Raw genomic sequence first — 22,220 nt, 5'->3', positions numbered from 1 at the left:
TGGATGTGGGTGAAACGTCAGGAGAGAATGCTACTTGAATATGGCCATAGAGTTTAGAAACTCTGCCAATGAACTGTTTTGAAACTGATTATATAAATCTGGATCTCCATTTCTATATCATCCAGTATCTCATCCCAGTTTATCTTGCTTTGAACTGGATTATTTGACATAGAATCCAATGCAGTAAATCTGCATTCAGAAACTGGATTATATGTTGTGCAGATGGGGCCTAAATCTACACTGTCACATAACCCAGTTCAGTGCAGTTAATTCAGAAACTGAACCCAGTGTAGTAGATGGGGCCTAAATATCATAATAACTGATATACTGTTTGATACAGTGTAGATCAGGCCTGGTCCAATTTGGGCCTTTCAGGTGTTTTGGATTTTAACTCCCACCATTCCTAACAGCCTCAGGCCCTTTGGCTGAGGAGGAAAAGGAAGGGGCCTGAGGCTGTTAGGAATGGTGGGAGTTGAAGTCCAAAACATCTGTAGGGCCCAAGTTGGACCAGGCTTGGTGTAGATGCACCTCAGGCTACTGTTGAGACCCATTCGGGGATGGGACCTGCTCCTGGTGTGGGAGAAACCCCCGACTTCTCTTCCTGGGCCCTCCACCTGAGCTCCCCCTCCCCTTTGGTGCCTTTTTGTCTCTTCTGGGAATCTCTCGTCCCTCTTTCCTTCCTTCCTTGGAGTCATTGGCCCCGTTGGAAATCGCCCCTCTGTGATCCCTGGGCTTTGAAATGCAAGGCGGCCTTCCCATGCAAAAGAGCTTGGCCCCATAAAAAAAAAAAGAGAGAGACCGGGAAAGAGAGAGGAGCCCTTTCCTCAGGGAGGTGCTTTGGCAAAGCCAGGCAGGAAGAGCGACCTGAGCCAGAAGTTCAGGTGAGGCGCAGGCAGGCGGAGGAGGGAAGCAAAGAAGGAGGGAAGGGAAGGGAAGGAAGGAAGGAAGGAGGCGGAGGAGGTCGGGCGCAGCATGCCCTGGCGGGCCCTGGGCCAGCCCGACCAAGAGGAAGAGGAGGATGTACGTGGGCTACCTCTTGGATAAGGAGGCCAGCATGTACCCCAACCCGTCCCGGCCCCCGGGCCTCGGCTTGCCCCCGCAGAACTACGTGCCCGTGGGGCCCCAGTACCCGGAGTTCGCGGGCTACCACCCCCACCACCCGCACGCCCACCACGTGCCGGGCCTGGGCGGAGAGGCCCACCCGGGGCAGCCCTCGGGGGGTGCCTGGTCCTCGCCCTACACGCCGCCCCCGCCGCCCCCCAAGGAGGACTGGCACCCCTATGGCCCGCCGGGGGGTCCCTCGGGCAACGCCGCCGGCCAGCTGGGCTACGGCCCCGCCGACTTCAGCAGCATGCAGCCCACGGGCCTCCTGCCGCCCCCGCCCCCCATGGGCGCCCCCGGGGCACCCCAGATCTCGCCAGGTGCCCAGAGGCGGACCCCCTTCGAGTGGATGCGGCGCAGCGGGACCGTCGCCGGAAGCACCGCCGGACACAGCGGTAAGGGGCCTGGACTCTCTCCCCACTCCTGCTTTGCTTTCCAGTATCTCCCGCTTCTCGGCTTCAGAGTTTTCAGAGTTTGGCTCCTTGAGGGATCCAGGGCCAGTCCAGCGAGACAGTTCCGACTCAGAAGGAGAGCCCTTGCCAGGACAGTCAGACCTGTCCTCTCCCAACTTGCATGCCCCTCACACAGACTGGCAAGGGACCATACTTTAGGACAGTGGCTCTCAATCTTCCTCATGCCGAGACCCCTTAATACAGTCCCCCACGTTGTGGTGACCCCCAACCATAACATTATTTTCACTGCTACTTCATAACTGTAATTTTGCTACTGTTATGAATCCTAATGTAAAGATGCAGGATGTATTCTCATTCACTGGATCAAATGTGGCACAAATATTCCTTGCGCCCAATTTTGAATATTGGTGGAGTTTGCCGGGAGAATTGATTTTGTCATTTGGGAGTTTTAGTTCCTGGGATTTATAGTTCACCTACAATCAAAGAGCATTCTGAACTCCACCAATTATGGCATTGAACCAAACTTGGCACACAGAACTCCCATGACCCACAGAAAATACTGGAAGGGTTTGGTGGGCATTAACCTCGAATTTTGAAATCGTAGTTCACCTACATCCAGAGACTCAAACAATGATGGATTTGGACCAAACTTGGTACAAACACTCAACATGCCCCAATGTGAACACTGGTGGAGTTTGGGAAAAATAGACATGACATTGGGAGTTGTAGCTGTGGGATATATAGTTCACCTATAATCAAAGAGCATTCTGAACCCCAACATCAATAGAATTGGGCGAAACTTCCCACACAGAACCCCCATAACCAACAGAAAATACTATGCTTTCTGATGGTCTTTGGTCACCCCTCTGATACCCCCTTGCGATACCCTCGCCCCAGGGATCCTGACCTTCAAGCTGAGAAATGATGCTTTAGAGGTAGGACACATGCAGAAAGATGCATGTTTAATCCCAGTCATTTTCAGCTTCTGCATGAATAAATATGTAGCAGGGACTAGGAGATCTTGAGATATGGGTTGCTGTGAGTTTTTTGGACTGTTCGTATCTTGAGAAATAGTTGGAACCAGAGCAGATAATATTAGATGGAGAAAGCAGTACGCCATCTATTAAAAGCCGAACTCAGGGCCGAAGCTGGATTCAGGCCCCTTCTTCCCTGCCATATAAAATCATGATAATCTGCTTTTATATGGCAGGGTAGACCAGGCATGGGCAAACTTCAGCCTTCCAGGTGTTTTGGACTTCAACTCCCACAATTCAAAGTCCAAAACACCTGGAGGGCTGAAGTTTGCCCATGCCTGGTCTACACTGCCATATAATCCAGTTCAAAGCAGATAATCCATATTATCTAATTTGACAATCTGAATTATATGGTAGTGTAGAAAGGCCTTAGATGGACCCGACTTAGTATACAATTGTCACCTATACACATCTCAATATCGGAAGTAGTGCATGTGTTTGTCTCATGTGGAGAGACGGGAGAGTAATTGTTCTAACTTTAGTGCCACTTGTAAACTGACTGGGAATAGTCTGAGGGCCACAGGTCACAGTTTATGAGAAAGGCACAGTTTTAGACCCACTGAGGTCACTGTGTCTTGAATGTGTATAACTCTCATGTGTCAATCACATTGGTAGTAGTGACCATACATGTATTTACCTTGAATTTACCTTGAATTAGTCAGTCTGTGCTGAGGTTGTAGTCAGATTTATAGAAAGTGCATTACTCAGTTAAAGCTACAGTCATTTCAACACAGAACTGCATTCAAAGGAGAATGTTAAGGGGATAAGATGGCAGTGACAATAACATGTAACAACAATTGGGCATGATTTATGGATTTTGGCTGTTTGTATGTATGTTTCCCTCTCTTTCTCATCTACACTGAGAGGCATGATTAGAACTCTCTAAGAATTATCTGATATTTCAGTTGTTTTCAGTATCACTGTCAAACACTTCACCCAGATTCTGACACTGAGTCACAAGTTAATTTTTCTCTTGTCTAGTAAAACCACAGCCAACCACACTTATAAGGTCTACATTGTTAAAATCCTCAGTGCAGGTAAATATCATCTTTCAGTGACATAGAAAAGAAAATGAAATTGAACTGATTACCAAGTTTGTTGAACGCAGTTTTTCAAAATGAACACCTTATTATGTCTCCCAGTTTGTGGGGCATTTTCTCACTTCTTGATTTTAGTATGCAGTTTAATTCAGAGTTCAGCCTTGTTGTAGTATCTTTCAAATTGGTTCTGATTGACCCTAAGGTAAAGCTATCTCATTGTTCTCTTTACAACATTTTTTTCTGTTGAAGTTTACCATTGCCTTCCTCTGAAGTTGAGAGTGTGTAATTCCATAAGGTCACCTAATAGCTTTCCATGGTTTGGCAGGATTGGGACCCTGGCTTCCAGACTCATCAGGCCCTTCCACACAGCCCTATATTCCAGAATATCAAGGCAGAAAATCCCATATTATCTCAGTGTGTACTCAGATAACCCAGTTCAAAGCAGATATTGTGGGATTTTCTGCCTTGATATTCTGGGATATAGGGCTGTGTGGAAGGGCCCATAGTTCATGCTCAAACTGCTGCACCACATTGGCAGTTTTACAGGGACAATATTTGAGACCAACAGGTATTTGTTCTTGTAAAAGCATTCATGTTTCGGTTTGATGCAGCATTCTATACCATTTTGAAATATGTATATTTGATTTTTACTAGATGTGAAGTGGTTCTGTTGTCTGCTCAGTTTCAAAAGATGTGCATATTTAGAAAAGGAAATATGCCAAGAGGGGAGAATGGCATATCTTAATAATTCTATTTCTTCTTACTCCATGGCTAGAAATTTAGCCAAACTTCTGAGGGCTCTTCCACACAGCCCTATTTCCCAGGATATCAAGGCAGAAAAATTCACATTATCTGAGTGTGGACTCAGAAAACCCAGTTCAAAGCAGATAATGTGGGATTTTCTGCCTTGATATTCTGGGATATAGGGCTGTGTGGAAGGGCCTCAAGTTGAATGATTGAAATGCTCTTATAGAAAACTCATTTAGTTCATTTATTTCCTTAGAAGTTTTCAATGAGAGGCTGCTGTGTCTTGATTGCTTATGGACTCAAGTTGCAGAACTTTCTTGGCTCTTTTCTAATGGTAATTTGGGGAAATTGCAAACTATGGTTTTCTACTGAATTGAGGCAGTTGTTTTCAGTATCAAGTGAAAATGTTATGTAGTGCTGGGAACTTTGATTAAGTATGTGGAAAACTCACTATACTGGCTTTGCTGAAAAATCCTGAACTGGCAGTATCCTGTGAAGTAGCAAGGATGTTATGTATTCGCATAGGAAAAGGAGTTAGGTGGAATGGGATGTGAATTGTTGTCATGTGCCTTCGTCCTTTTCAATTTATAGAGATCCTAAGGAAAATCTATTGTGGGGCTTTTTAGGGCAAGATTTCCTCAAAGGGTTCCTTTGCCTCCCTCTGAGGCTGAGAGAATGTGACTTACCCAAGCTAACCCAGTCGGTTTCCATGACTGAGTGGGGATCTGAACTCTGGTCTTCAGAATGGTATTCCAGTTCTCCAACCCACTACACCAGGCATGGGCAAACTTGGGCCCTCCAGGTGCTTTGGACTTCAGCTCCCACAATTCCTAATAGCCTTGCGTCTCTTTCTTTCTTTCCTTTCTTTTCTGCTTGAGCAGTTTAGGGGGACAAGGAAAGGGCCCGAGGCTGTTAGGAATTATGGGAGTTGAAATCCAAAACACCTGGAGAGCCCAAGTTTGCCCATGCCTTCACTACACCATGCTGGCTTTTGCAGAGATGGGAGGATAGGGAGTAAGAAGTATTTATTATACTTATATCCTACTTTCTCTAACTGAACTTAATGCAGTGTACTTCACAGGTAACCTTTAGCCCATATGCTTCCTATATCCAACCTTCAGCATGGTTGTTGCATCACGCACCTTCAGATCCTCTCCCAATAGCATGTGAGGTATTTAAGGTTATATCAGCCCTGATTTTCATTATCACCCTTCTTTCCTTACTCATTCAGTGATAAATGGTTAAAGCACTAACTCCTTGGACTGCTTCATTGGGAGCACATATGCTGGGAGTGTGATATCTTTGGATACAAGGAAGCATAAGAAGAAGACTGGGCATTATCATATGAAAAATGTAGACATCTGAAGTATACCTACACCTGTGCATGAGAGACAATAAGGCAACCAGTGAATCCGATATATGCTTTGAGGTGGAAAAAGAAATTATGTATATGGTGCTATGAAGCGTGTGCATTCATTTCTAGAAGTACAGGCATCTGTACATCAGTCATATAACTCTTCCACACAGCCATATAACCCAGAATATCAAGGCAGAATAATATGGAATTATGATTGCAATATTGTGTCCTGTCTCCCTTGAGGAAGCCTTGTTTAACCCAGGGCCCTTCCATACAACCATATAACCCAGAACATCAAGGCAGAAAATCCCACAATATCTGCTTTGAACTGGGTTAACTGAGTCCACACTGCCCTATAACCCAGTTCTAAGCAGATAATGTGGAGTTTTGTACGGCTGTGTGGAAGGGGCCCTGATTGTAATGGGAAGTTGCCTTGTTCCCCTTCCAGAGTTCTGTGCTCCACGGATTTCAGATCAGGAGAGAAGGACATGCCCCCCTTTTCTTCGTGGATGACCGACCCAGAGGGAATTTCCCGGCAGGATCTCCACTCCATATTTCTCTTAATTTCTTTTTCAGGGCAGTTTGATATTGCAAAGTGTCAACAGTCCCCTGAGATAGGCTGATGAGGAAAGGCTTTGGACATCAATTAAGTGGCATATGCTGGGAGTGGAAAATTCTTGTGTGCCTTCAAGCCGCCTCTGGCCATAGCGTCGCTCTCACCTGCTTTCTCTGACCAGATTTGTTCAGGGGAGGCTTGACTTCGACTTCCGACGAGGCTGAGAGAGTGTGACTGGCCCAGGTCACCCTAGGGTCTGCCATGGCTGAGCGTGGCTTTGAACCCCGCTCTCCAGGATCCTAAAGTCGGCAGTTTGAGCTCCAGTCTGTCAGCCTCAGCTTCCCATGCTGGGACATGAGCGAAGCCTCCCACAGGATGGTAACACATCGGGGCGTCCCCTGGGCAACGTCCTTGTAGACGGCCCATTCTCTCTCAACAGAAGCGACTTGGTGTGAGCGAAGTCATTTCTGACCCGAAAAAGGTTGCTTTTGACATGACAGAAGCGCTTCTTAAGTCGCTTCTGACACGAAAAAGGTCGCTTTTGACACGACAAAAAAAAAAACCCATTGGGCTTGTAATTTGAACAGCCATCTCTGCCCCACCCAATCCCAGGATCATCCCATAGCACTGAGCCATGGCAGTTCAGGCAGTGTCGGAGGGCGCCACTTCTCCAGTGGAGATGCGGCCCTGGTCCGACGGTGGCTCGGCGCCGCGCTCGCGAGCGCGTGGAAATGGCGAGGCGCGGATGGAGAGACTCGCGTGTTTGCAGGCTCTGCCGCCCAGCCTCTCTTCTCCGGGCCGCCTTCGCTGGGATTTCCTCGCCTTGGCCCTGGTGGGCAGCGCCGAGGAGGAGTCGCCTTTGGCCCGGGGTCGCCCTGAACTCTTGACCCGGGACGAGGGCTCCTCCAAAAGCGGGGCGGGGCGGGCAAAGGGACCCCGCGGCGCTGCCTCGGCTCAAAGGCGAAGGAAAGGGCCGCCCGGCCAGCGCCTCCCCACAAGCCCAGGGGCGCCCTGGCCCTTTCTCATGCAGATTGGACGGTTCCTTCGCCGCTCGGAGTCCCTTTGATGCCGGAGGTCCGCCGCCTGCCCTTTGAAGTGGGGCCGGGCTCTCTCTCTCCGCCCCTCCTCTCACCCGGCAGAGGCGGCGAGCCGAGCCAAGACCTGCCGGAGCAGGCCTGGCCCAACTTGGGCCCTCCCTCCCGGTGGTTTGGGCTTCAACTCCCACCATTCCTAACAGCCGATTAAGCGGCTGAGGGGGAAAAAGAAAGGGCCTGAGGCTGTTAGGAATGGTGGGAGACAAGTTGAAATCCAAACCACCGGGAGGGAGGCCTTGCTGGAGCCTCTTGCCTTCTTTGGCAAAAGAGGGGCACAGACCTTTCCAAGGAGAGCGCTCTCTGGGTTACCATGCAGTGGCATCGGGGCACCCAGGGGGTTGCAGCCCATGGAAAACTCCTGTCTGCCTGCTTGAAACTCCACTACTACTACTACTACTACTACTTCTTCTTCTTCTTCTTCTTCTTCTTCTTCTTCTTCTTCTTCTTCTTCTTCTTCTTCTTCTTCTTCTTCTTCTTCTTTCGTGTCAGGAGCAACTTGAGAAACTGCAAGTCACTTCTGGTGTGAGAGAATTGGCCATCTACAAGGATATTGCCCAGGGGAGGCCCGGCTGTTTGATGTTTTACCATCCTTGTGGGAGATTTCTCTCATGTCCCTGCATGGGGAGCTGGAGCTGACAGAGGGAGCTCATCCATACTCTCCCTGGATTCAAACCTCCAACCTGTATGTATTCAGTCCTGCCAGCACAAGGGCTTAACCCATTTGGCCACTCTATTCCATTGTGCTGAAGTGTGCTTAAGCACAGTCCCCTTTGGTTAGGAGGCCCCATCTTCCTGTCAAGTATTTTTAAGGCAAGATTTTGCTTACATGGCGCAGTTCTCCATTTGAAGGCATCCCGTTCTGAGCAATTCCAGACACAATGATAGAGCTGGTATTCTATGGGAGAGTGCCACAAAGCAGGCAGTGAAGGTCTACCCGCCCAAGTAAGGAAGGGGGCTCCTAACTGAACGAGCACAGGGACTCATTCGTCCTAAATCCAACACTGACTGTATCCAAAAGGACTAGGAGCAAAAATGTGGATTTTGATTACTTGTCAATTTTGGAATGTCTGTATTTGCCTGTTTGTGCCTAAGGCAATTTCTTGGAGATGGGACCCAAAGTCCACATACAAAATGCCTTTTACGTTTCACATACGCTTTGTACATGCAGCCTGGAGATAGATAGCGATGACAGTATATATAATTTTGAGCACAAAACACGAGTATTTCAGAATTCCAGAGAAGGTTTGCTCAATTCGTTTTTGGAAAGCAAGGTTAACATTGAACTATGCAGACAAAGTCCTCAGGTCCTCTGGCAGAGCCAACAAGGCCTTGTCCCTAAGGCCCATTGATCCTCTCAAGAAGAATGAATGGGCATGTGCTTCATAGAGATAAGAAATCTACAAAAAAATATAGAAAACCAGCTAATGAAATTGCCCAGAGTGTACTTAAAGAAATAAACTAGAGTCTAAAACATTCTGCTTGGGCTTGCTCAAGTCCCACAGTGTTTGTTTTTCTTAGTAAATAATGTATTCAGTCATTGCAAAATTGTCTTCTTTTTGTGCCATCTCAATGAACAGAATGAGGGCGGGCAGCCTTGTGATTGACAGGTGCTTGCTTTCCTCCTTCTGGAGCAAGCATATTCACTGTACCATCATCACTGCTTTGCACTGAGTTTGGGGGAGATATATGTATGTGTTCCTTTAAGATGCCTGTCAGCTTATGACAACTTCTGAATTTCAAAGGGCTTTCTTAGTCAAGGAATACTCAGAGTGGTTTTGCCAGTTCATTTCTCCAAAATATAGCCTACAGCACATGGTATTCATCTCCTATCCAAGGACTAACCAGGACTGACCCTGCTTGTTTTCCAAGATCAGATGAATCTGGTGCCTTTAGGGTGGCCCCTGATAAGCCTGTGATTCCCAGATCTGGCTTAGTGGGTTGAGTCATTATTATCAGTGGATCTTAAATTGTACTTTAACTCTGTGTATTTTGCTGTATGTCTTTTAATAATTTTTCATTTCTTGTTTTAATGATTTATCTCATCTCCAACCATAGAGAGAGGTAGGCAATAAAATTATTATTATTATTATTATTATTATTATTATTATTATTATTATTTGAAACACAACAAGATGAGTCCACAGCAGACACTCTGCTGGCTGTTGTATTGGATCACATGCCGGACACTTCCCAAGTTGTTGTTGTTGTTGTTGTTGTTGTTGTTGTTGTTATTGAGTCAATAATATTTCACTTGCCTGGCTTTTGCCTTCTTGATACTATGCTGTAATGACCCACACAAAAGCAGATGTTGAGTCATTTAAGAAATGGCAAGACATTCTTGCGTTTGTGTATCTTTGTAATATCTGACTTAAGGTGACACTAAGGTGAATTTATTGCGTGATTTTCTTGGCAAGATATGTTCAGAGACAATTTCTTGCCTTTCTTTGAGACTGCAAGGATATGATTTACCCAAAGTTACATAGTGGGTTTCCATGGCTAAGTGAGGGTGCAAATCTTAGTTTCTAAACTTGCAGTCCAATGTTCCAACAGCTATACCACACTGGCTCCAGGTTAAAATTATGTGATAATAACCAGTGTTGCCTTGGCAGAAGAGAATCCATAGCTTTTTGCTTCTTTCTCCTTTCTCTGATATCCCCCAGTCTGCCCAGTGTGACTTAGTACTGGGTAGTATTAGTGAAGGGTTTGGAGAGAGAAGAGGAACTCTGCAAGTATCTGAGCTGTTCATTAAAAAATCAAGAGCAACTATATATTTGCAAAGTAAAAGAGGCAGTAGGTAACATGTTTACTGTTTTAAGGCCATAAAGTCATAAACAATCCTTATATTTACTAAACTCAAGAATGATGACCGAATAGAATGGAGTTTCTGTTCATTTTCAGATTGATAATGCCAATCCCATGGAACAGATTTGGGGACTTTATCTTTCATTTCGGTGATTTGTTTACTTCCTTAAGATTCAGCAAGATGGATAACTTTGGGCCAATGAAATAATCACACTTTTGATATCTTTGTGGTTATCCTCAGAACCCCTTCTAACAAAAAAGAAAGAAAGATTAAAATCCAGTTTTGACTTGATTTGGTGTTGTTTTGTGCTTTCCAGTAATTTCTGAGCAATAGTGACTTTAAGGCAACCTGTTACAGGGTTTTCTTGGCAAGACTGGTTCAGATAGTACCTTAACTTGATCAAAACGTGAGCCAGGTAATATTTTAAAATTGTGGAAGCAAGAATGGCATGTTTTATTTGGTGACAGTGAGAAACACAGGAATAAAGTTTTCATCAAATTTTACTTTTTACTTTTACAATGTTATACAGTAAAGTTGTATTAATAAAAATGTAGTGTCAAATGCTAGTTAAGCTCAATGTGAAAATTAACATGGGAAGCCCGCCAGGTGGTATGCTAAATAAAAGACTAAGAAGCTATTGTCTCCTTCAGTGCACTGGCCTGTTATTTCTAAAATGTTGTGCTCATAGAAGGTGTTATGTAGAATAACTCCCACAATTCCTAACAGTCAGTAGGCTGTTACAAATTGTGGGAGTTGAAGTCCAAAATACGTGGAGGGCCGAAGTTTGTCCATGCCTGTGATAGATTCTCATTAGGGTCCCTGTAAGTCAGAAATCACTTGAAGGCAAGAACTATTATACTGTGTTGTAGACAACCTCTGAAGATGCCTGTCATAGATGTGGGAGAAACGTGAGGAGAGAATGCTTCTGGATCATGGCCATAAAGCCCGGAAAACTCAGCAACCCAACTATTATACTATATATCTAATGTAAATATTATAGCAAAATGAAATTACAGAAGGATATATACACATTTCCTGCTGTAATTTTATTTCATTATAACACCTATCTATTTATAGTACAATAGTAGTAGTAGTAGTAGTAATAATAATAATAATAATAATAATAATAATAATATTTTTTATAATGTATTATTATAAATATCATTCTTTACATGGTTCCATCTATGTATACCGCATTTTGGAAGCCAGCATGGTATAGAGATTTACTTGCAATTCTGGCGACCAAGGTTTGAATCCCCTCTCACTTCTGGAAACTCACAAGTCACTCAGCCTTAGAAAAAACCATGATATTGGCGTCATGACTTAAAGGCATACAACAACAAATATACACATCCATCTGGTGCTTATAACAGTGACAAGAAAACAAATAACTTCAAATTATTTGAGAACTATTATTCTAAAACACGATTATTATTGTTATTGTTGTTATTATTATTATCATCATCATCATCATCATCCTCCTCCTCTTAATTATGGCACTAAGGAGTGGGGTACTGAGAGATGTTGTGTTAGTCTCCTTCCCGCTAGCAAGCCATGCTCACCAGCACCACAAAACTCCTCTTTTCAGAATGACAGCCTGACTCTAGTGAGTTTTGGGGAGTGAGATCAGGAGACAAAGCATAGCGAAGACATTGTAGTTAGTTACATGTCCCATGCAAGATCTTAGCCATCATCCTTTCTGGGCCTAGGACAAAATTATTACATCACATGAAATATTGTGTTGAAAAAGTTTACAGTGATTTATAGAAGTTTTTACAGTTGTGGCCTGAACATAATATGGAACAGTTGTGAGCTCTGAAATCAGAAAATGACGAAAGTAAAAAGCAGGTTAGAGATATGAACTTTCAAAATACACAATGCTGTGTTTGTTAAACTATCAAATAAAAAAAAAAGAATGCTACATCAAAGCAAAATATCATTAATTGGGCAGGATTAGGGGCAACAGTAAGAAAAGACAAAACTCTGATTAGTTGTAGTGTATTCTGCATGGGATTATGGTGCGAAGAGAGTAAAAAAAACCTTCCTTTAACTATTGAGAAAGATTGCCCATGAAAATTACCTAACTATGTGTCAATCTTATATATATATATATATCTGTATATGCAGATATGAAACTCACAGGGTGCATGTCACACACCCTATTCAAGTCCCCATTAATTTCATTGAATTTCCTTAGGCAAGGAATACTTAAGGTTTGCTATTACTATTCCTCTAAAATATAGGCAAGTAGTATTCTCCTGCAGGGTCTCTCTACCAAGTATTAACCAGGCTTGACCCTTAGATTCCAAGATCAGACAAGATCTGATGCCTTCAAGGGACCTACAGCTAATAGGTAGGAATACTTCTGTTAGTATATGACACTTTTACTTGGATTCGTCTGGTGCTGGTAAATCACTTCATATAAAGAGAGAGCATATCATATTCTGTTCTGCCTTCTCGTTCTTCTTTCAGAGTCAAACACTTTGAAAAAGATTTTAATAAGTATGAAACAATTGAATGTAATTGCACAATTAATCAATCCAAATAGATGAACACTTGGTATCATGCTGCATTGGGATAAAAGACTAGCATTTCCCTTAGAAGTATCCACTGTTTAATCATGCAAGTTATAAATCATAATACTGGCGGTTTGTAAATTAAAGCCTTCTGCTTGGTCTCTTCTTGAGTAAACAGCTTCCAGGATGTTTTCTGGGGGGCTGCCTCACTAATCAGGAATGAGAGGTTTCTAAGGATTCTTTGATTTTTAAGATACTTAGGTCACATTATTAAGATGGACCTACACTAGCATTCGATCCTGATGGTTTTGATAACATTCATTTCCACAGTTTTCATGATTCAGATAGGAGTTGCAATCAATTACTTATTGTCTTGGAACCAAGGTTGAGCACAAAGATGTTTTTTTGAAATGTAATTTAATGAACACAAGTTCAGAACTAGACCTTCTAGATTCAATACCAGGCATGGGCCAACTTCAGCCCTCCAGGTTTTTGGGAGTTGAAGTCCAAAACACCTGGAGGGCCAAAGTTGGCCCATGCCTGTTCTATACTATGACCTTTTGGATGTTGTTGGTCTCCAGTTTGTGTCAGGCTCAGGTTTCATAGAGATGCGTGTTGGGTGTTGCTGTCCAAAAATATTGAGAAAGTGACTGGTTCCTCAATTCTTTTAATTTAAGAATAATGGATTTTAAAGCAGTTTGGACACCTTGGTTCCTAAAATAAACAAGTTCAGTGCCTTGTATATATTATGCACCATTGTCATAATTAGGAGATCGAATCATTTCAAACAATATTTTCCTAATCCATGGAGTATGTAGCATTTTAAAGCATCAAATAAACTTGAAACTTGAACAAATAATATTAAAATAATATTAGTCACAATCTTAAAACAAATAAATTAAATATACTTAAAATATATAAAACTCAGACCATAGGTGTACATAATATATTTGTATTTGTTCTCCATTTCCTCAGCAAAAATAAAAAAATTCAGCTCTAAGATACACTCTAGAGAGGAAAGCCTTAGAAATATCATATCTCTTGGAAAGGAATTCCAGGCCGTGAGTAGAACTATAGCAAAGGTCTGCCTGCGCCTACAAATCCAACCTGCGTTGACTGTGATATGAACCAAAACTCTCCCTTAAGACCTTCAGAACAGTGAGAAACACAGAGATAAAGATGTTTCTCTATAAATGCCAGAGCTGGAATGCTGGGGGCATTTTAGAGCTCATACTATCACACCGATCTTAATTCTAAAGTCAAGGAAAACAGTTGATCCAGAGTTTGTGCAATGGGTTCATTGGCTCCTTATTGTTATAGAAGGAATACATTCTTCATAGGCTACACCATGCACTGGTGCTGTTGGGCATTCCTTGTGGTGGCATTTAAGACCATGTTGAGTGAAAGTCTGTTTGTATAATAGGTCTTTCTTCTCCATTTAAAGTCTGCTCCACAATCTGCATTAGAAAGCAGAGGAAGCTCTAAGACTGTTAAACTGCTGACATTTTACTCACATAGAACAAATCTTCCCAGTGAGCTAGATAAAAGTTTACAAAAGGCATGAATGACAAAAGCAAGATCCCAACCAGAGGAAGCCCTGTGTCCAACTTTTAGTCTAACTTCAAGACCAATGCTAGATTCACAAATATTCTGAAAAAGTATGTCTGCACCTTCTAGAAAATATTAAGTTGCCAATATAAAATGCCTTTTTATAATTATAGTGCTATTTTTCACACTTAAGAAAATATGTGGGAGATCTGTGAAAACTGACTTCCCTGGGTTTTTTTTAATGTTAATAATGATCTAGATTAGGACTATGGTGTGAAGGGAGGAGGATTTTGAGATTTTAACCCGCTTCCTGCTATTTCCCAGTTGAAATGGCCCTGCCTCATATGTATGCTCCTTGTCATGCAAAACAAATAGCAACTTTAGGGAAGTATCCCTCATAGGGAAATAGGGCTGGGAAAAAACTTATTCCCCCTTTCCCAGTGACATGACTCACTTCTGAATTCAAATTCTTTTTTCTCCCTATTGTTAATTTAGCATGAAGGGGGAATGCCTTAAAAGCATTACATTAGAGATTTGAAAAGTTTGATTTATCCACTGTGGGCAGGAAATTGGAAGAGGCAACTTTTCAAAATTTTAACTGTACTTCTTAATAATTCAGTTGTGATTCTAGATACAATATGTGTGTTTGCGTGTCTTCTAGTTACACACAAACCTATGGATTGAGTCTCCTCGGGTAGATAGAGCAGAATATAAATAAAGTACACTATTATTATGGATGTCATAGGGGTTTTCTTAATCAAGGAGTATTCAGGATGGTAATAAGACATGTAAGGAAAGCAATTTAATAACAAAGCTAACTCATCTTCACCCTTTGCTACCATATTAAAATATGTAGAGGTAGCCATATGGGTGCTTCTAAATCTTGGTGAATGTTCATATAAGCCTGCAAATATTTGTATAATTATGATTCAAAGACTGCAATTCTAAATGTATTTACTAGACAGTCAAATCGTATACAATGGAATTTACTTCTAAATAAACATGCTTTATACTACATGGTAGAAGCATGAAATGAACTGTCACAAAGCTTTGTAATGAGTAATAGACATAGAAATTGATGGAAGCTAGTTGCAATGAACCTTTGCTGTTTTACATGTATGTAAATGCTGAGCAGAAGCAACAAAATGCATTTCAGCAATTATTGTTAAATATTTATTCTTTTAATGTGCAGAGAATGCTTACAAACTATTTGTGAAATGTACACTTCATAATTGTAATTTTTGAGAGCTTTCCTTTTGGCTTTCATTTCATCCAACCTTTAAAAATAGTTTTAAAATGGTTTTTGCATGTGTTTTATATCTGAGCTTTGAAATGTCTTCAGGTAGTTATATAGATTGTATGATGTATCTTTTCCCTATTGTTCAAATAATTTTTCGAAAAGAATGATTCCTGTTCCTTTGTTATTGAGTTGAAATATCCTGACGGCACCACATCCCATCTCATCTCAGAAGCTAAGTGGATTTAGGCTCGGATAGTACTAGGATAGGAATGGAATACCTGATCGTGATTCCAAAGAGGCAATTTGTATTTTAAATAGCACACCTTCAGTTTTCTTGAACAAAAGGGAGAAAATGAAGGGTTTGGGCAGAGCATGTCACCATATTTGGGAACTATATCAAATCTGTATAGATATAGGGAAAACACTTCTCTCCGGCCGGCTCAATTTCTATTGAGTTTCCCATGCATAGTTTAAGATTCTCTGGGGAGGCCCTGCTCTCGGCCCCACCTTTATCACAAGTGTGACTGGCGGGGACGAGGAGCAGGGCCTTCTCGGTGGTGGCCCCTCACCTGTGGAATTCACTCCCTGGGGAAATTAGGTCATCGACATCCCTCCTCTCGTTCAGAAGGAAACTAAAAATATGGATATGGGACCAGGCCTTTGGGTAATCTGGCAGACAGATAAAGGACAAGGACGACTAGAGTTGGATGGAATTATGACAATGCAGAATGAATTTACGGATTTTGAACTTAGCGAACATTGGTCATTAGATCGGTTTTTATTAACTGTTATTGTATAATTGTATAATTGGATTGTTTTAACTGTTTATAATTGTTGCTGCTATGTATTTCATTTTATTATGTGTATTGCTGGCATCAAATTGTGCCTTTTTGTAAGCCGCCCTGATTCCCCCATCGGGGTTTGAGAAGAGCGGGGTAGAAGTACTCGAAATAAATAAATAAATAAATAAACAGTGCTGCTGTAAACAGTTTTTTGTCTTTAAGACTGGTTTTTTTTAAAAACTTGGCTTTTATAGTGTTTTTTTAACCAGCTTTTTAAAAATGCTTTTAACACTTTGCTACTTTAAAAAAGGGTTTATCATGACCATCATTATCAGACTCATTCTGATGTTGCTAAGTAAATGGTGGCAGTGCTGAATGATTTCACGATTAATGGCAAACCAGTTTTGCCACATCATATTGAAGAAAACATTTGATTGAAATCCAAATTAGTATTCTCAGACACATTTTCTTGAGAAGGTTGCATGGAAATTGAGATTCATTCAAATCGTGGCAGATGGGAATGTGTTAGTTTCCAAATGCTGCTCTGTAGTTCATTTCAGAGTGTAAGTGGATAATTTAATAGGCTGCTCTTTAATCTGTATATTCTTACATCCAATTTCATTGTGAGTGTTCTAGAATGATAAAATTTGGTGTTGGTTTTCTGTATAAAATATATCATGTCTTATTTTTGAATCAGTATATAACAAATTTCACTGAAACTTAACTGATGCAGACCCTATTTCCTAGTTAGATAATTTAAATATAGATGCACGTAACTAAGTCTGACATAAGTGTACAACCAGTGTTAACATATTTTGAGATCTATAATTTTAATATAGTGGTGGGCAAAGTGCAGCCCAGCCAATACTGATGCTCTGAGCACTGACAGCTTTTCCTCCATGTACAGAGATACACAAAAATGCATAGCATATATACACAAGAAGTATGCACATATACACATAGTTATTTCTTGAATTATTAACCATGGTGTGCAGCTGGCCTCATAATGAGATTTGCTTTACAGCCACCAGCCTTTTGTCCAGTTTACAATCTTTTAAAATATTCTTTAAAATATTCTTTCTAGGAAATCTAGGAAATAGGTATATACATGTCTGTATATTTATCCTATGTGTCTATGTTCACCAGATGTTAAGCATATTAAAATTAATTATCTAAGTTCATGCTGGCAAATATAGACCCAAAGAGAAAAGCCCATTAAAGCACCATAATGGATTGCTTTTGGCATTTTGGATCATAAGGGAACTAGATCTAATTCTTCTTTTTTTTAAAAAAGCAATTGCACTTTTTTCTTTCTTTAATGATCAGCACTATTGAGTCTGCAAGAACTGATCTCTGTTCTAGTCTAATTCTTATGTGCGTCTCTTTGGAAGAACATTTCACTCCGTTGTGTGTTGCTTATTTGCAATTGCATACAGGATTATAGCTTTTATCTTTAATATTTGCATTGATTTCTATGCTATAATCACCATGTATCATCTTTTTATGATCACCATGTGTTTTTAAAATGATTCTTTGTTCTAAAAGTTTTGCACTGTATTACATTATAATGGATCACTACATTGATCATTAGGTTGCAGTTTAGAAATGTATTATAAGTGAGTTCTTTTGGGATGTTGGGGCTAATTACAGGTTCCTAGTCTAAGAAGAATGTGTTGGTGAAATACTACAGCCACTTAATTATTTGTAGGACTCATAACTGACTAATTTTTTTAATTAATGTATACAGAATTTCACTGAAACTTAACTGATACACTCTATTTCCTAGTTAAATAATTTGAATGTACATGCAAGTCATCACCACTGAATTAAGCCTGGCAAAAGCCTTGCACCAGTGTTAACTACATATTTGAGATAGTCCATTAGTATTGCAGCCCAGGTAATACTAATGGACTACATCCACTAGTACTCTTGACTGTTAATGATACTGGCCAGGGTTTGTGAGAGCTGTAATCCACCCTACTTTAATGGCAATGTTACCAAACAGTAAATGTTTTAATTCTTGTACTGAAATTATTGATATACTGTATTTTCAGAGAAGGGTGAACATGGTCATAGGTCTGGAAGCCAAACATTGGAAGAACTTTCTGATGCTAGGAACTGTTTGACAGAGACTGCCTCGGAGTGTGGTGGAGTCTCCTTCTCTGGAGGTTTTTAAGCAGAAGCTGGATGGCCATCTGTTGGGAATGGTTTGATTGTGATTTCCTGCATGGCAGAATGGGGTTCGACTGGATAGCCCTTAAGGTATCTTCACATTCTATAATTCCATGGTCTTCTTAACAGCAGTTAAGTTTCCCAGCATGGTCTTCTTAACAAAACCTTTGGATGTTTAATCTTTTCTTTTTCAATTCTGGCACATTTGTGCTGTTGAAAAACAATGTTCTGTTCTCAAACACCTGCTGCATCTCAGTAATTAGTAATAGTGTATGCTAGTGATCCAAAATGCTTTTTCTTTTTCAAATCCTATGCATTATGTGTCATTCAGTGTACCAACTAGAAACTCCCTTTTTTGGTTTTTCAAATTAAAGTACAAATGTAACAGATATTCTAATAGTAATGTTTTCCTTCCTTCAGCAAAAGTTTCATTATCAAAAGCAAAACAATATAAAAAACATGGCCTTTGAGAAGGGTTCTGTTGACTGGTAACATTTTTGTAAAAATTAGTAGACTACACCAATGTTGTAGATAGAAAATTTTAGTTTAGTTTAGGTAATTCCTAAACTAAGGCCTTGTTAAACTGTTTCATAATAGGATCAAAATTGCCTCAATTTCTATAATCAGAAAATAACAAATTATGTGTATTAGGTATTAAAGAAACTCTGCTTTTCTTAGGTCCTCTGATCTAATTCTGTTGCAGCGCAATGTAAAGAATTTTTATTATGCTGGGAAACTTTACTGCTGTTTTAAAAGTCACTGAGAAAAGAAGCTGTTTTCCCTTTGTTATGAAATGTTGAAAATGTGTTCGGCACGGTTGGAGCCAAAAGGTGTTTCAAAGGCACAGGGAACAGACATAATTGTCAGGGAATTGTAGTACCTGTCAGTGATCCTATGTTGCTTGTTCCTGTTCAGTTTCCCCATTTTCTGCAGTGCCATCCCTTTGGTTGAATATTCTGCATAGTGATGACTATTCTGCCCAAGAGTCTGTTCTTCATCATCCTCAGTGTTCAACCCCCCCCCCCCCCCCCCCGTGTTTGTACCTTAACATTCATTTCAGAGATCAGATTAACTTAGAGCCCTTCCAGTCAGGCCCTATATCCCAGGATGTGATCCCAGGTTTTCTGTTTATCCCAGATTATCTGGCAGTGTGGACTCATATAATCCAGTTTAAAGAGAAAACCTGGGATCACATCCTGGGATATAGGGCCTGTCTGGAAGGGCCCTTACTTTCCACTTAGGAATTTATTTTCTTTAAATTTTGAATTCATTTCTGATTTATTTTGGATACTTAAACTTCATTTGGAAGCAAAACCACTGTTTTTAGTTGGTAATAATCTCAGACGGGTTTTACAGCACAGTGTATACAGATTGTGGTCAAAGTACTTTTCAATAGGTAAACAGGTGTGTTTACTGCCTTCATGAGAATAAATTAGCATTAGGAAATTTCTGTTTTGATACATCCCATGCATTTCCCTTTTTTTTCAAACCTTTGGCTCAGTTCTCTGGGGCTCATGGGAGATATAATCAAAACCACCAAGCTGAGCAGGCTGCGGCAGCACTTCCTTCAAGAAGGGCCACAATACAATGAATGACATGATTGGTTTCTGTGATCTCACTTATACAAAGAGCTTTGCAATGATCTTCTCACTTCATGAGGAAATCCTACTGAAAAACATAGTGAGGCACTCTCTTTGATGCATCAGTTTTTTTTACTTGTGTGTGTAAATAAATGTGGGCTTGTTTGTATTTATATGTGTGTGTCAGAGATGGTGAACTCACATGCATGTGACACTGTTTCTCTTACTACCCAGAACGATGAGTAACAAATTGAGAAGTAAAAGGACTCCTTATCGGTCTGCTTAGTTCCAGGCCACGTGGCAGATGACTTTTGAAACAGTGAGGAAGGAGAAGATTTAAAGATCTTTCAGCTGCTTAAAAGGAAAAATATATGCAGTAGGGGATTAAAATAATCCAGCCCTCCAACAGTTTGAGGGACTATGACCTGGCCCTCTGTTTAAAAAGTTTGTGGACCCCTGCTCGAGACCCTTGATCATTTTAGTTGCCCTGCTCTGGACACATTCCAGCTTGTCAACATCTCCTTTCAATTGTTGCCCAGGTTTGTTTTGGGGTCACTGTAACCTGAAAATGACTTGAAGGCACACAACAACAACACAAACATTTCACTAGGGTGAAAGTATGTGGACCAGAACAGTTGTAAAGTTAGGTTTTTTTGGACTTCCATGATCTATTTCAGTTTCGCTATGATTGATTTATACCCTGATGTGTCATCAAACAGCCACACATTTGATCTGTTTTGTTTTTTAGGCATGAAGAGATAGCAAAGGGTAATTTATTTCATATCAGTTAACCGGAATAAGTCATGGTCTCAGAACAATAGAATATACCTTTGACCTTGACAAATATCAATACTTTGTCATGAATTGCCATAGGTAAAAGAATTTGAATGAGTACCAGTGTGTGCCCGTACCACCACATATACTCTGGGGTGATTCCTTTTATAGTTCATTCAGCATATTAAAGCAGCTTCCTTATCTAATGATAGCTAAGTTGAGCACTAATTAGGGTTACTCATTAACAAAGTCAGTGATAGCGTCTGTTCATGGAGGCATTATTCCCCATTTTGAACTCCTTGCTTCTGGCCTCATGCTTGGGTTTATTTGGGTGGATCAAGGGGGTCATTTACCTCATATGTGTGTGGCAAGACTCGAGAGAGGAGGGGGATCAAAATAAGTGAGCCTGGCTTATCGAAAGATAGTCAGGTGCTGGCAATAAACTTTTCAAATATGTTAAAAATGGCAATTAGCCTCAAGACCTGCTTTCAGGAAAGAGTGGTTTAATTGATAAAGAATAGTATTTAATTGGAAAGCAAATATAGCAGGAGATTGTCTTTGAAGTCAGTGAAAACAAGATAGTTTATACTTTTAACCATCAAGATATGAATTTCGACTTGAATTGGCAGGCTCATTTTGTTAAAAGTGATGGGAAAGTGATTTAATTCTGATGGCATTTCAGACATCTAAAGACAGGGAAAATCAGTAGTAAAATTGTGGCACAGTATTGGTTAAGTCCCAAACATGTCATTGTGATCAGTGGAACTGTGTTTAGATGATGACCCCATAGAAATGATTTAAAGCAGATTTATGGCGTATATCTGCTTCATCACAAGAAGAAGTGACTACATAAAATCTTGTATTCAGAGAAGCCATATATTTTTAAATGTCCATCATTTCAATTTGATCATTTCTATTATTATTTTTTTCAAAAAGCATGAAATGACACCATAGACATTTCCTTTTTAGGTGTAATTTTTTTTTACTGATTTTTAGAAAAAAAGGGGGGAAAATACAACACCAAAGGAGAAGACTCAAACAAACCAAGCAAACATAACACAATCCAATTAAACAATAAATACAAAGATATAACTTCCTTCCCTTCCTTTGAGGTAGAGAATCTTCCTAAGTCTTCTCGCGTTCCATTTGGTAAAAAGAGAAGCTTAAATATCCAATCTTTTTTTCCTGTTTACAGAGACTACTTATTCCTTCAAATATTTCTCTGTTTTCTCCCATTCTTTCTGCACCTTGCTTAGGGAGCTCCCCTTCATTATTCTAGTTATTTTGTCCTTTTCTGTGGCTTCTCTTAATTTCAGTTGTCAATCAAAGATGGAGGGTACTTTAGTTATGTTTCACTTTTTTGCCAATACTATCCTTGCTGCTGAAATCATATACACAATTATTCCCCTTCTAGGTTTATTGATTTGTTCATCTAGAAATGTGTTAGTGAGAAAACCCCTTAA

General features: G+C 40.8%; 1 protein-coding gene across 1 annotated transcript in view; it reads left to right on the top strand.

The window, feature by feature from the left end:
* The first annotated feature begins 1,018 nt into the window (after window positions 1-1,018).
* The window catches only part of CDX1 (caudal type homeobox 1), a 33,673-nt gene continuing 12,471 nt past the window's right edge, over window positions 1,019-22,220 (top strand). The window contains exon 1 of the mRNA XM_060760991.2: window positions 1,019-1,496. Within this exon, the coding sequence (XP_060616974.1) occupies window positions 1,019-1,496 (478 nt within the window). The remainder of the gene's footprint in view (window positions 1,497-22,220) is intronic.

The sequence above is a fragment of the Anolis sagrei genome, chromosome 2, assembly GCF_037176765.1.
Source record: "Anolis sagrei isolate rAnoSag1 chromosome 2, rAnoSag1.mat, whole genome shotgun sequence".
NCBI classification, from domain to species: Eukaryota; Metazoa; Chordata; class Lepidosauria; order Squamata; family Dactyloidae; genus Anolis; species Anolis sagrei.
The sequence above is the reverse complement of the archived record's forward strand: the minus strand, read 5'-3'. Positions and strand labels throughout refer to the sequence as shown.